Source organism: Malania oleifera, chromosome 11 (genome assembly GCF_029873635.1).
Source record: "Malania oleifera isolate guangnan ecotype guangnan chromosome 11, ASM2987363v1, whole genome shotgun sequence".
NCBI classification, from domain to species: domain Eukaryota; kingdom Viridiplantae; phylum Streptophyta; class Magnoliopsida; order Santalales; family Ximeniaceae; genus Malania; species Malania oleifera.
In genome coordinates, this window is record NC_080427.1 from 19714921 (window position 1) to 19730189 (window position 15269).

The following is a 15269-nucleotide window of genomic DNA, read 5'->3' on the forward strand; positions in this document are numbered from 1 at the left end:
TAAGCAACTAAGCATAAATGGAAAATGTGGTATGTTTGATGTGGAAGGAGTTAAAACATTAGTGCCATGGTCCAAAGATTTGAGGGAATCTCCATCTTCATATTTTCACAGGATAAGCATAATCCACACCTGGAACTCACTTTAAGTGTTCGAAAGAAGATATCATCAGTTTTGGACCACCTCAGCCGCAAATGGGGCAATTCCAGCATAGCGTCTGGGGAGCTTATGCTTTTTCCTTACAGTGTTCAAAGGGAAAACCTGGTGGGTTATCCAAGATGGACTCAAGACTCTATTGCGAGTGCAGCAGATGTTCATGTGATGATTGGAAGCCCTCCAATTTTCCGCTTGAGGTTTCCTCTTGGCTTATTTTCAACTTCATGGAATGCTTATATTGTGTTACCAATCACTAGAAACAATGACTGACTGATAATTTTCTTTGAAGGTATGGTTGGTTTTCCATTACTGATGTTGGGTATGTTAACTTGCAATCCACTTTCGCATCTTGCTTCACTCCGGGAGAGCATACTATGAACATAAATTATTGTAAGGCGCCAACTGTGGATTCTATACCAGTATCTGCACCACCAACTGATCATCGATTAGAGAAACCTATGGATTCATGCAGGGATCAAGCAACTATAGTGGCAAAAAAAGTTACTGCCTCCCCTTCCACTGGTGTCCCAGATGAGATGATTGGGAACATTAGTATGGATCCCAACAAAGTATGTGTGGATAGCTCTGATTCTGCAGAAAATATATCTTGTCAGACAAAAGTAGCTGGTGTTAGGAGTATCACAAGACAAATGGAAGATGCGGTATGTGCCCTTTGTCACTTAGCTTATAAGCCTGCTACTATGCCGTTTAAGCATGCAAAAAGCAGTTTTTTCTGCTAAAACCTTGAAATAAGCTCTCTTACAAATTTTAGATCCTCAAGATTCGCTGTTCAGATTCTGCACCTTTCCTTTTTTCTTCACAACCTTTTTTATTTATTTTATAAAAATTTGTTCTAACCTTTCTATCATTTCTTTTTAAATTATTGACCAGTGGCAGATAGGTAGTTCTTGTGTTTTTCTTTAATAATTTATCAACTAGTGTTTCTGCTGTTCTGTTTTCTGCACTGTCTATCTAATTAGTTTCATTCATTTAGTGAAGCAAATCAGAGTCAGAGGGAAGAAAAGAAACGAAAAAATGACAAGCAAGAAAGCACGTCTAAATTCTCAGGATGGAGAGGAAAAGTTTTCTGTAGTGGGCTGACAATAACATTAAATCTTCTAAAAGCTGCTTGATACAACCTGAAACAACACTTTTAAATGATTTTAGGGCTTCCTAGCAAAGAAACCCTCTTAGCCCTTCATTTAGAACTAACTACTAAGCTAAGGACTGTAAACCTGTCTATCAGAAACAAAAACATAAAACTGATCGGCATGGCCTTAAAAATTCATGCAACTTGCTTAAAACTAATGAATTGTAAAAAAAATGTCTACTAACCAAAATAACCAAAATACTAGTGAAAATAAATAAATAAATGAGAAATAAAAGAACATTAATCAGCAAAAAGAAAAAGGGTCCAATTGGACATGTGATTGCATGGTTTGTTTGCATCAGCCCTCTAGTTGAGAGAAAACTTGCCCTTGGGTGAGACCATCTTTACAAGAGGAATTTCTTTCATTCAAATGTCAAATGATTCTTGTCTTATTTTGGGAGAATGATTAACTTCTGATTTTTCCTAAATAGATTGATGAAGGACTCCTGTATAATGTTCCTCTCCCCCCTTGTGCATTCAGAGTCTCCTTCTCATCATCTCGTGCCTTTGAAGCTATGGAATTTCTCACAGTAGCTGATGTTGAATCGTTCGATCCAAATCCTTTGCTCTGCAATTAGATGAGGTGGGGGAAATCTCGTCCTTGCTTATGGTCAAGAACAATGTCTCTTGTAATAGGCGGGTTAGGTTCCCAAGAGGCTGCAGTTTGGTTTGTTGATGGGATGTCCATGTTCAGTCTCATGCGAAGGGATTTTTTTGATCGGTTCAAAAGAGTATCACAAAGATCTGGATGTTGATTAGATGGAAAAAGGTGGGTAATTATTTGGAGAGGATTGGAGTGAAAAGAGAAGATTTTCTTAGTTTCCATTCCTGGGGGTGAAAAATGCGTCGTGAAAAATGCGCTGGGTGGCAAAGCTTTACATGTGTCTTTTGTGAGATAGCTAAGGTTTTTCATAAGGATACTGAGATTACATATGCAAATAACTTTTCACAACAAAAATTGTGTAGTTAGGTGGTGTTGGAAGGCAAAAAACACAAAGGTGATGGTCAATGTACAAGTCCAATCTAAGAAGCTAGGTTTGAAGGTTGGGAAACAAGAGCTGTGTTGTCGATGTGGAGATGTGCCACTGCTGAATGATACTGGGGCCTTTGTGAATTGGTCGGATTCGGTCGATTGGAGTAGGAAGGAAGCTAGGTTCCAGATGGTGCAGATTAGATCACAAAGGTGACTAGGGTTGCGTTTGGGGAGGATGTCATGAAAAGAATTAGGCCGGGCTACATGCTGCTCATTTGGGACCTGGCCCAAGTAATTGAAAAAGGAGGTATTTCTTTTTTGATTAAATTGGGACAATTAGTTGAAGAAGTTCAATGTTTAGGAAAGACTTATTTTTGAGCTTTAGTTTGGATCCAAAGGGAGGCTCTCCTCATATGGGATTCCAGCGTAAGGGTCTCGGCGGTACTTATGATTCGGAAATTAGGGACCCAAGTATTGCCATGTTGGTTCTGGATAATGCACAGGCCCAAAATGTTATTCCTACACTCAAAATACGAGTATCGGAAAGGAGAAAGCTATACCCTTTAGTAATGGAATTTTTATTCAACCCTTAGTTATTAGAAAATATGAATTGAACTTACCAAGAGTTGGGGGAGGCCCAGGTTGCTAGCAAATTAGATTCGAATCAAGTTTGTGGTGATAAAATTCTATCTAGTTCTGAAGACGTATAAGAAGGTGGATTGGAAAAGGGTAAAAAGAAGAAGTGGGGTTGGGGGAGAAATATGATGATTGTTGTTTTTATACTAACAAATTTGAATAATGTTTATGCTCATTGAAAGTGCTGAAATGAAGATGATACTGATGATAAGAGAGGAATTTCTGGTGAGTCATTGACAAAGTTACTAAGGAGAGATTCTAAAGGAGAGTTCAGTATTGTGGATGTCTCTCACACTAAGAAGAATGTCAAATATAGTAATGAGATTATAAAAGGTAAGGTGATAAAGAAGGTTTTTTTTTTTTGGAAGGGGGGGGGGGGGGGGGTTCAGTTTCATAAAGTGATGATATTAGTGATTTTGATTGTGGTAGGGGGTTGTTGTTGGACGAGATTCGAGAACAGTATGGGTACGTCTCTGATTCCTGTGATGAAATAGGGCATTTATCCTTATGTCTGTTCACCCCATTGGAAGGTTTGGAGGGAGTTTCTATTTCTAATCATGATGGGTTGGTGAATAGAAGTTTCAGTACAGGGATGGAATTTGTCCTGCACTAGGGAGGTAAATCGAAGGAGGAGTTGGAAGCTCAAAATCTTCTAGATGAAATGGATTTAAAGCTGAGTGATATTGGAGGAAATGAAGTGCATTTGGATGGTGGCAAAAGTTGAAAGGTGAAGGATCAAAGGGAATTAGAGAATTTGAAGAGTTGGGTAAACTATGATGGAACGGTTTTGGAAAGGGGGTTTCTTGGCTAATTTTTGGGACCTTGTGTAATCTTTGTTTTTTGTTTTTTTGTTTTTTTTGTTTTCCTTTGGTGAGTATTTTTATATGGTGGACTTGTCCCTGCATATTGTACTTTATTTTCTTTCTATCTAATTTATCTTTTTTATTATCAAAGAGAAAAAAAGAAAAGAAAAGAAAAGAAAGCCATGTTATGAAATCAAATGATGCGCAATGAAGGCATCATAGGTGTTTATGTGACTTGGAAGATTCAACTTGTATGTGTTGTCATTGATCCTTTTTAGCACCCCACAAGGACCAATTTTTCTTGCAATTAGCGTGCCATATTCACTTGCTAAACACCTTTTGCTTGTCAAAATAGCTCATACAGTCACCAACATCAAAAGATTACACACTTGCTTCTCTTCTCATACTTATTATACTTTTTGAGTGTTATCATCAATTTGCTTTCTAAGTTGACCTTCATAAATGAAGTCATACTTGACCCTTTCCTCGTCAACCTCGACTTCTCCTCTCAGTGCTTCTGCTTTCCTCGCCGCCCTCCTTTGCTTGTATTCTCCCTCAGATAAACTCTTCTCTCTCCGTCACCCCTTGATTTTGGCTCTTCCCTCATCGTCTGTTTCCTTCGTCCTCACTTTCCTACCCTTGTCTTTGGTGCTCCTTCCCTCGAAAGCTTAATTCGAACTCGATTCTTCTCCTCTCCGAACTTACTTCATTTTCCCGCCATAACTCTTATCCCTCTCTTCTTTTCCTCCTCTCTCAACCTTCTCCCCTCCCTAGCCGCAACCTTGACTTACTTTCCTTCTCCACTCTCTTCCTTGTTTGCAGCCATCTGCCTTTTTTCCCATGTGCTTTTCTCGCTCCCTCTTCCTCCACCATGGCAGCCGCAAATTGTTCTATGTGGATTGAAAGGAAATCTTTTGACCCGGTTTTAGAATGCGAGCTTTTTGACATCGTTAGATTGACAGTATCAAAGGGGCTACTGCAAGTCAATCTTCTTGGACCTTGAGGAGTTCACTTGGTTCCTTTTTGCTTGGGAAGAATTTTGGGCTGTGGGTGGAACCTTTGCCTCTTGGTTTTGCAGATTGAGGATTTGGGACAAAACCCCTTTGCTTACCCTAAAATAAGCATGACAGATTCTTATCCCTTATGGAGACCAATAGCAGTGGTTGGAGATATCTAGTCTTCCCAGAGGGATTTGGTTTGAAGGGATGTAGAAAAGTTTATGATGTCTCAGTCACAGGGCAATGCCTGCCCCATCCATCCTTCTGGAAGCCCAAGGTTTTGACTTTCAGTTCCCTTTCCCGCAGCTCAAACCTGGATACCAAGAAGTCTTCAGCCCATCCTTTAGCTTCTCCAACTTTGGCAGTTCTAATGCCTTACCGCCTGTGCCCCCACTGCATCTGCCCCCACTATGGTGTACCCTTTCAAACGCTCCCTAGAATCGACCAGCGACAAGGGCCACCTGACGCTGGGCTGAAGATTGGAGGCGCTCAATCCTTTGTGAATATTGTTATGAAGAGCAGGAGCTCCTCTGATGTTGGTTTTTTGGGACTTAGGCCTGCCTAAGTCCAATATTTTTTTCTCCTTTGTTGATCTCAGGAAGGACTTGAAAAGGGTTTGAACACTTTGTTCGAAGGGGATCTTCTCTTTGGTCTCCAGCTCTTAAACCTTCTCCACTAGCCAATGCCAATGCCAATGCCAATGCCAATGCTTTTAGATCCTCACCCTTCACAAAGGACCAGCCAAGGCTGCGGTGGGTTGGTGGCTGACCTTTGGAATTCCATCTCGCAGGTCCACCCTTCCTCTCAGCTCGAGGCACCTTGAGTTACTCAAAAGGAGAACACATAGGTTGCGGTCGTAGATTTATCCCTGATGCCAGCTCCCACCCCTCTTGTGAGACTGTGCATTGCAGCCCCAGCCCTGTCAATGTGCAAAACAGCCCCAACTTCATGGTGTTGTTTGGTTATGATCCAGAGAGCACACAATTTAAGGAGTAGGTCCTTGATTGGGTGTTATGGAAGGTGAAATTGGTCCGCAAAACTATTGGGGTATTCTTTGACGGGTTTGAAGATAGCTCTTTGAGATTGTGTAAGGAAATTGAAAAAAAGAGGAGTGGAGTCACTACCCAACTTCAAAAAACCCATGGGCAGCAGCAGGAAATTGGACCAGAACAGTGCTCAGTCAATTATGACAAGTTAGGAGTTTGTATAGACTTGGTGGAGGCAAGCAGCAACTGGGGTTGTATGGTTAAATAATGTTAATCATCTCTTGGAATGTGAGGGGGCTGAACAACAAATCTAAAAAAGTGTAATAAGGTCTTTTCTTGAGGACCGGTGGAGTGACATTGTTTGCTTGCAGGAAACCAAAGTGGAAAATATGGTTCTTCTAGTAAGAGATCTTTGGGGACAGGTGGCTTGTGGATGGGTTTCCCTAGGTGCTGTGAGTAATGCTGGAGGCATCCTTGTTATGTGGAATCTCAATGTGCTGGATTTGTTGGATCATTCCATCAACTCCTTTTCAGTCCCGTGTTTGTGTAAAAACTTGGATGAAAATTTTCTTTGGACTCTCATTGGGGTCCATGGCCTAGGTGAATGACCCTCTAGACATCTTTTTTGGGCGGAGCTCTTGGAAATTAGAAGCCGTTGGGACGCCTCAGGTTATCGGTGGGGATATCAAATGAGATTTTTTCCCTATGAAAGAAGTGGAGGTAGAGTGGAGAGGAGTTGCATAAGAGAGTTTTTGGACTTCATTAATGCAAATGCCCTCATTGATCTTCCACTCATGAGGGGAATGTTTACTTGGTCCAATAATAGAGAACCACCCTCTTTCTCAAGGATAGACAAATTCCTTCTCTCTCTAAATTGAGACATTCACTACTATAGAGCCACTCAGAGACTCCTTCCCATACCCACATCAAATAATTTTCCTATTCTTATTGACACGAGAGGTGTCAAATGGGGACCAATCCCTTTCTGCTTTGAGAACATGTGGCTAAAGCACAACAGTTTCAAAGACCTCATTAAGAATTGGTGGTCCTTGTTTTAGGTTGAGGGGAATACTAGCATCAAAATTGAAGGGATTGAAAGAAAAGCTCAAGGTCTGGTATAAAAGCCCCTTCAGAAATATTCAAGCAAAAAAGACTACCATTCTTAATGACATCAAGGATCTTGATGAATAGGAGATGGGTCAAGGGCTTGGTAATGAAGGAGAGGAAGGGTACTTTCGAAGGAGTTGTTAGAGATCATCAACCTTAGGGAGACCACTTGGAGGTAGAAATTTAGAGCCTTATGGCTCAAGGAAGGAGATTGGAGCACTAAAATTTTCCATCAAACTATGAATGCTCACCATAGGTTGAACACCATTACAAGCATTGAATTGGAGAGAGTACCTTGGCAAAGAAAGGGGATATCAAAAGAGGCATTTGAGAGTTTTACAAAGCCCTTTATTTCAAAATTGAAAGCTGGAGAACTGTTGTGGATGGAATTAATTTTAAATCACTTAGCCCTTCTATTGTCGAGTGGCTAGAGAGACCCTTTGAAAAAGTTGAAATCCTCCAAGCCATCAGAGATTGCAATGGTGACAAAGCACTCGACGCTGATGGCTTCTTTTTATCCTTTTTCCAATCTAATTGGGACACACTCAAATAGGACCTTATTGACACTTTTGAGGACTCCTTTAGATTAGGTACATTCTTGTGCAACATTAACACTACATTCCTTACTCTAATTCCAAAGAAATTTGGAGCTTTTAAGATCAAGGACTTTCATCCAATCAGCCTGATGGGGAGTATGTATAAGATTCTTGCTAAAGTTCTTGCTCAAAGGATCAAGACAGCCATTCGGAAGTTATCAGGAATCACCAACATGCCTTTGTAGCCAGAAAACAGATCATGGATGCAGCCCTTATGGCCAAATGAGGTGGTGGATACCTATTAGAGAGGAAGAAGAAGTGGTGTGGTGTGTAAACTTGATATGGAGAAGGCTTTTGATCACGTCAATCGGAACTTTCTTCATCTTCTTAGAAAGATGGGTTTTGGGGAGCGATATTGTAGTTGGATCGCCCATCGCATAAGTACTTCAAGCTTCTCAGTGCTTATAAATGGATGCCCAAGGGGCATCTCTAGTTCTTGTAGAGGTATGAGACAAGGGAATCCCTTGTCTCCCTTTTTATTCATTGTGGTGATGGAAGTGCTGAGCCTCATGTAGGAAAAATCCACTGTTAGAGGACTCCTTAAAGGCCTTAGAGTTGGCAGTGATGGAAGATCTTTGGAGGTCTCACCTTTTATTTGCAGATGACACCATCATTTTTTTGTGAGGATGACCCTTTATACATTCTAAACCTGCGTTGCATTTTAGTAACATTCGAGGTCGTTTCAAGTTTGCAAGTTAATCTAAAAAAAGGTGAAATCATTTCGATCAGTGTCAGTAAGGAGGATCTCTCCTTGTGGGTCTCTTGGGGGTGCAAATTAGAATCCTTCCTGATCAGTTGCCTCGGGTTATGTCTTGGAGCTAGATTTAAAGATAAGAGAGTCTAGAACACCATCATCGAGAAGTTTGAGAAAAAGTTGGTAGGATGGAAAGGAACTTCTTGACAAAAGGACGGAGATTCATTCTCATTAAAAGAATCTTAACAAACCTTTTGGTTTACTTCATGTCTCTCCTCCCACTCCCAATTTCTATTGCCAAAAAATTGGAAGGGATCCAAGGAATTTCCTTTGGGGGAACTTGGGGGCAGAATTCAAATTCCACCTAGTTAAATGGGGCCTGGTGAAATAGTTGATCAATTCAGGAGGCTTGGGTTCAAAGTCCCTTCACATCTTCAATAAAGTCCTTAGAAAATGGTTTTGGATATTCATGATTGAGAAGATCATCACCTTTGGCGGAAAATCATTGCAATGAAATATGGGCTTGAGCACAATGGGTGGACCTCTTGGGCTGGTAGAGGACCATATGGTGCATGGGTGTGGAAATACGTTAGGAAAGGTTGATGTGTGGATTTATCCAGAGGTCCTCAGTGTCTCATTTCCAGCCATCTACAACATAGCTTGTGAAGGGCGCTAGCTAAAGCACTCTTGCTTAACTAGCCAGCCTATCGTTTACCAACATTCATCCATGAAGCACTTTCATTAACATTCATTTAGATAGCAACGGAAACAATAATCAATTCATGAAAGCCATGGCAAACAAGCAGTAAACATTGAAGCAAACGTAATTCATTAACAAATCCTCCGTTGACATGTTGTACTTAACGAGGGAGGTAAGTAGGCTAAGCACGTTGACAATTGCTAGTGAGTTTTACAATGACTGATGAACACTCACCCTCCCCTAAAGAGGTTTTTATGTAATTATCATCCTGACACTAGGAAACATCAAAGTGACCGAGGAGTCATACTGCCTTATTTGGCTTACAAAGACTCTACTAGCAGAAAATAACCCTACACTAGTATTTACATTATGGAAACCCATCCTAAGTACACGAGATAAGCGGTCACAGGCAAGCATAATGCCCTGAACAAGCTTAGCTCGTGATACTTGTCATAGAGATGCTTGCATTAGTCAGCACCGTCAAGCATCATCACAGGGGTTTTTCTAGAATATCCCCTTCCATAGAAATGTGGAAGAGTGGGAACTTCACCTGCACTGATTTCTAGAGTCCTTAAAACACTCATAACCTTCATGTTTGGTGTTTGGACAAGAAAGGGGTCTTCATTGTCAGATCCTTTTACAAGAAACTTTTTATTTGCGGATCAACTAACATTCACTCCCCTTGGTCTCAATTATGGAAGATAACTGCCCCAACTAAGCCTGCCTTTTTTTTTTTTAATATTATTTTTTTAAATTAAAAAAATACCTGGGAAGCAGCTCTTGGTAACATCTTGACCTGGGACAACTTGCAGAGAAGGGGGTTCCATTGGCCACAGATGGCCATTTGCATGGCTGAGGCTGAATCAGTAGACCATACCCTTCTCCATTGCCCCTGGACTAGAAATCTTTGGAATCTGGATTTGACTCTTATCAGACAAAGGGATGCGAGCTCTGGGCCTGGTGAGGGATTTGGGCAGCAAAGGAAAAGCAGAAGGCTTTGTCTCTCATTCCTCACAATTTTCTGGCGTGCATGGAAAGAGAGGAACAAAAGGGTTTTCAATGATTCAACCTCAATGCTTCAGTTCAGCAAAGAGTAGTGGTTTGCTGCGGTTGGCACAGTAGGCTTGTAGAAAATGAGTTTAATGTCATTTTTGATATTTGTGACAGCCTACAGGGTGTTTGATAGAATAGGTAAATAGATGCAGTATAAGAATGGGATTTTGCCCATTTTGGTGGAGGAGATAAATGAAATAGACTTGGAAGTTCATCAATTGGTGGATGAGATATGCTTGTGGCTGTCTGGTTTTCAAGTTAACAAAGTTCACTTGGATGGAGGTAAAATGAAGATAGTGCGAATCACACGTTTCATTAATGACAGACCCCACTCACGAAAAGTCAAAGCCCCGAAACCAAAACCCAACCACAAGCAAAACCCACTCACACAAGGCTTCTCAAACAGCACCATTTTGACAATAGGCGAAAGCTTCTGGTCACCGCACTTCTTTCAGTGACCTGCTTGTCCACCATCACCTGACAAGGCCAGCAGAAATGTGTTATGAACCGCCTTGTCCTTGTTGCTGACAGAGAAGTACATGAAAACAGGGTCGCTGGAGGACGCGGCAGCTGTGGGGACTCTGAGGCTGATGGAGCAGGGGGTCCATGATGGCTGGATGAAAGCAGTGCAAGAATATGTTGGTTTTGGGTTCAGCCTCCTGCGAGATCATTGCTCTATAAGGGGGACAGTTGGTTAACGTTGTGAGGTGCTGAGGATTATGGGGTTGTGAATGTCAAAGCTTCAGAGAGAGAGAGGGAGAGATGGAGAAGTTTGCTCTGCCTCTGGTGCGGTCGTCAATGCCACTCTTCATCTGCTCTGTTTACTGCAAACTCAAATGTGGCCGATGGAATGTATTAATAAGTGTGAGCAATATATGCCCTAAAATCAAAAGAAAAAAAAATTGATGATGAAAACCAAAAAAAAGATCTGCAGCTTTTCTCCAATGAAGCTACATTTTTGTGCACACATATTTTGATTACATACTATGCATGAAATATTATTTGTATTACCAAAAGCCAAGAAGAACGCGTCATATACATTATACATATATACATACATGCGTACGCACATATATGAGTAGGATTGATGTGTCAAATAAAAGCCAAGGTGCATCATGCAAGCGATGCCAATGTATGATTACTGTCATTAGAGCAAGTGTATGGCAGTCATTCAAATTCAGCCTCAAAAATCTTTTCCTGTAGATCTGTTGTTTAATCCACCAAATTTCAGGCAGTTCCCTTCAATTCACCATTAAAATCTGATCATTTCAGCCTTCACAAAACTCAAAAGTATGAAGGACAGAAGCTATTCCACTTTCTTGTTTGGTAGGAAAATTTTTGGGCCTTTTACCTAGGGCTGCAACTTCGGTTGCTAGCCTATTTAAAGCATTGGTAATGGTTCTAAAGCATTTTAGATATTTTGAATGCTACTGTAAAATTTCACCTGCACAAACAATGCAACGTTTGTCACCATGTTGTAATTTTAGCGTATGATATTGTGTTGATCCCATCAAAATAATGCTATTCCACATAACTGCAAGCAATTTAATTCCTCAAGTCAGAAATCTTCTCAGTGGTTGATGGTTGATAACCAATTTATAAATCCTTCACCATTCAGGTCCCTAGTAAATTCGTATATCCACCTGAAAGCGAGCATCTCTATACCTTTCATTCATGATAGGGAATTAGCACCAGTGGCGGCTCTATTTTTCTATGAAGAGGATTAAAAAATCCTGTTCAGGATAGTTCTCGGTTCTTACACTGTCGTGAGAAGGGGCTGGGTTTTGTAGTATGTGCTGGGTCAAACCATCAGTTCACCTTCATCTCATAGTGTGATCACGTGTTGATCACGTGCTGCATTCTGGTCAGGTTCAACAGCTGGTCTGCAAGGGTGGCATCTTGTAAAATCCTACAGCATGGCCTCCTAATTCCGTACTCAGGTCTGTTGGACCAACCTGCTTTGATGCCAACTGATGGGAATCATGTATGAGAGTGAAGAAAAGCTAAAAAAGGATAGGGAAGATTCAGGACAAGAAAAACCACATCTCAATCCTTGGGAGAAAGGAGAGAATTCTGCTATAGCAGGCTACATAGCATTAAATAATTTAAAAGCTGCCCAATACAGCATGGAACAACCCTTTCAAGTGATTCTAGGTCTGCCTTAGCAAAGAAACCATCTTAGCGTTTGAACTAATCTCAGTGCCTGTAAACCTGCCCAGCAGTAATTAAGCCCTAAACCAACCAAAACAGTCTTAAAATGTAATGACTTCAAATTTTGAATGAGCTTTAAAATATTATCCATTGATCAAAATACCCCTAAAGAGAACCTAAATGACACAGAAATAGAGGAAAAGCAGACAGATAAATTAAGGGCAAAGGACACTAACCTCCTCCGAGGTTTTACTAAAAGACACTAACCTCCTTGAGGTTTTAAAATTTTCATAGACCTTCCCTAAGGTTTCAAACCTCCTAAAGGCTTCCCCTGATATTTGATTTTTGGGACACTTATCCCCCTTAAAACTCGTCTTTTCCAAAATACAAGAGGAGGTTGGTGTATTTTTGGCAAACCTCAGTGGGGGTCTATGGAATTCCTAAAACCTCAGGGTATTTTTTGAAACTTTAAGGGAGGTCAATGTCTCTTTGTCAAACCTTGAGGAGGTCAGTGTCTTTTGCCAAAAAATTAAAGCCAGATTCTGCATGTAAGTCATTTCATAATACAGCTGATTGCCTTGTTAAATTTATTAGAGTGAATGCCTCACGTTTTGGATATCCTGCTGGCCCAGCATCTGCTTTATATACTATCACCAACTCCTCCTGCACGTGCCAAGGTGGTGGCAAGCTAGAAGCAACCTTGCCAGTGTTGGTGTTAGGTGTCTGTCTACATGGACAGTGGGAAAATCACTTATTTCAGTTGCCTCATTTTATTTTATTTTATTTTTATTTTTACTGTAAAATGATAGAAATCTGATATATTGGGTGAAAATACTAACCACAAGAAAGATTGTTCTATGGAAACAGGCAGAGCCTTGGTTTATTTGATTATTTATATATTTAATGAATAGATTATGTGGATGTTCAAAGATTTAGCTGCATTGACTTACTTCCTTGTCGTGACATTTTCTTCTGTGATGCAACTTTCCTCCATGTATAGGATGATATGCGAAAAAGCAATGCCCCTGCACTCTCAGCTGGGGAGTGGGCTGATAGCCTTACCAACATAAGCGTTGGAGATCTACTTTCAGAAGTGTCCCGTGAAATGGATGCCAACTGTGTTGAGCCACCTCTTCCTGGAGGTTCTCTGTGTCTTCAGCAGCTCCCATTCAGCTGTGATTCATTTGATGCTGCTATAGCTGCTCATATATCCAGGCAGCAAGAAAAAACAGGCTGCCAGTCAGCTTTGGTATCCCATGCATCTTCCATTTGGGATGCTGAAGAAACATGTGATGCTTTTTCATTCCAGAAGAATTCTGTTATTCATAAGGAGGGTCCAAGTTTGTCCAGGTTTGCTTCTTTGGAGGCTTGCAAACAGATTGCCAGAACAAGTTCTGTGGGCTCAGGCACTGAGATTAAGGTTTTACTGTATATCTTGATTATGCACAACCAATCTTACTGACTAGAAGAGTGATGGTTACATTATAAACCATATGAGATTTATTTGTGATTATTATTATTTTTTAATTATGTAGGACTTACCTGAAGCAGAGAGGACAGCAAATGATCCTGCTGGGGAAGGTTTGAAGGAGGGATGCCATTCTGATCCTCTTAACCTAGATAATGCTGCAAAGGATCTCAGTGGGCTTACAGATATATATTGGGTATGCTGTCTCTCCGTCTATTTCATGCGTGATCGCGCTCCACATGAGCACACTATAATCTTTTTAGCCTCAGATACCCTTTTTATTTATTTATTTATTTTGCATTTACATTTGGAAGGTTGCCTCTATTGTCTAAGAGGCATGACTGTCTGGAAACTCATGAAATAATGTGTGACCATCCGTACTCTGTTTTGGCACGCTGTGAATGAAATTTGATCATAAAATTGTGAACTCAAGGGATGCAAGTCTTATATCTTTTTACCATTTTTAGCTAGATTCCGTGAATAGTTGACTAATTGCTTGTTCCCAACACTGCAGCCGGACTCTCTGGGGTTGTTAGATTTGGATATACCTTGCTCTAGATACCACAGTGATGACATGATCTTAAGCGATAGCCTTAGTGGTTTGAACCGTCTGATAGCCAGCAGCCTGGATGCATTTCAGAATTGCTCTTTCTTTGGGCTAGACAAGAAAGAATTGGCATCAACTGTTGAGGATCGAGAAACTGCTTCATTTTCAGATTTTAAAATTGGCAGTGGTGTTTGACATATCACCAATGTGAAAGTTGGGATTGTTAGATTTGTCAGTCCAAGAAGATGAGCTTTGTTGTTGGAACTAGTTCGTGGGACCATTTTCCCAGGTTCAGCGACTGATGGGCGTTGAATTGGGCTGGTGCAAACACCGAATTTCGGCTTTGCACGACACTGATCTCTGCATCTCTGAGCCCCGTCTGTACAAAAGTAGGCGTGAAGCTCAAGATTTAGGTCCCAGCTTCTGATATATTTGTCACTCGTGTGTAAATCTTAAAAAGTTTCCTATGTTTCAATGCAGAGTTACCGGGGATGATGAGTAGCTTTATCATCTGAATACAACTTGGCCATCTGCACAGCGTAAAAATGCTAACAAAGGTTGTATTGTAAAATGGGTTTGAATGCTCACTCTATCCCTAATTAAACCGACACTCGAGGGGTACTACAGTGGCTTGTTTTTGGGCAAGCATTCTGAACATAGTTTCCAACCTACTGCTTTGCAATTCATGAAAAAAAGATGTGTTTGCATTTTTTAAAGGTACTTGTATCTAATAAATGGTTTTATTTCTGACGAGGCTCCATTTGCTGCAAATGCAATTCTAATGTTCTTGTCAATTTTTTTTCCAACTGATGCAAATGAGACAATTTTTCTCCTTTGATTATTTGTGAATTTTCAATCATATTTTGAACATGTTTTCATTAATCATACTCGAGGTACGAAATAAAAATGAAGATTTCTCCCCGGGACGCAAAACTAAGTCTCAAATGAAGTAGATGCCGTGATTATTCAACCGTGTTCTAATTTTTTTCTGTTCTATTATAATCTGCATGGATAAAGGATTTTGTTTGAGAAAATAAAAAGAAAAATAAGAAGTATATTTTTGGCCATTTATCTTTCTGCATCAAATAATATTAAAATAAAAAAAAAAAACTCTAATGTAATTAAGAATTCTAAAAAGTGAAATATCAAGTATACATAACATCAAAATTTTATTTATTGATTTATCATACTTTTTATTTATCTTTTCACATCAGTAATACATGGGAGAAAACCTCTCATCCTCGTGCATACACG

General features: G+C 40.3%; 1 protein-coding gene across 1 annotated transcript in view; it reads left to right on the plus strand.

Moving 5' to 3' along the window:
- LOC131167997 (TSL-kinase interacting protein 1) overlaps positions 1–14762 on the plus strand; it is a 54232-nt gene extending 39470 nt beyond the window's left edge. Inside the window, exons 10-14 of the mRNA XM_058127120.1 lie at positions 112–350; positions 443–815; positions 13001–13420; positions 13536–13664; positions 13983–14762. Coding sequence (XP_057983103.1) covers positions 112–350; positions 443–815; positions 13001–13420; positions 13536–13664; positions 13983–14210 — 1389 coding nt within the window. The 3' untranslated portion in view covers positions 14211–14762. The remainder of the gene's footprint in view (positions 1–111; positions 351–442; positions 816–13000; positions 13421–13535; positions 13665–13982) is intronic.
- The last annotated feature ends 507 nt before the right edge of the window (positions 14763–15269 follow it).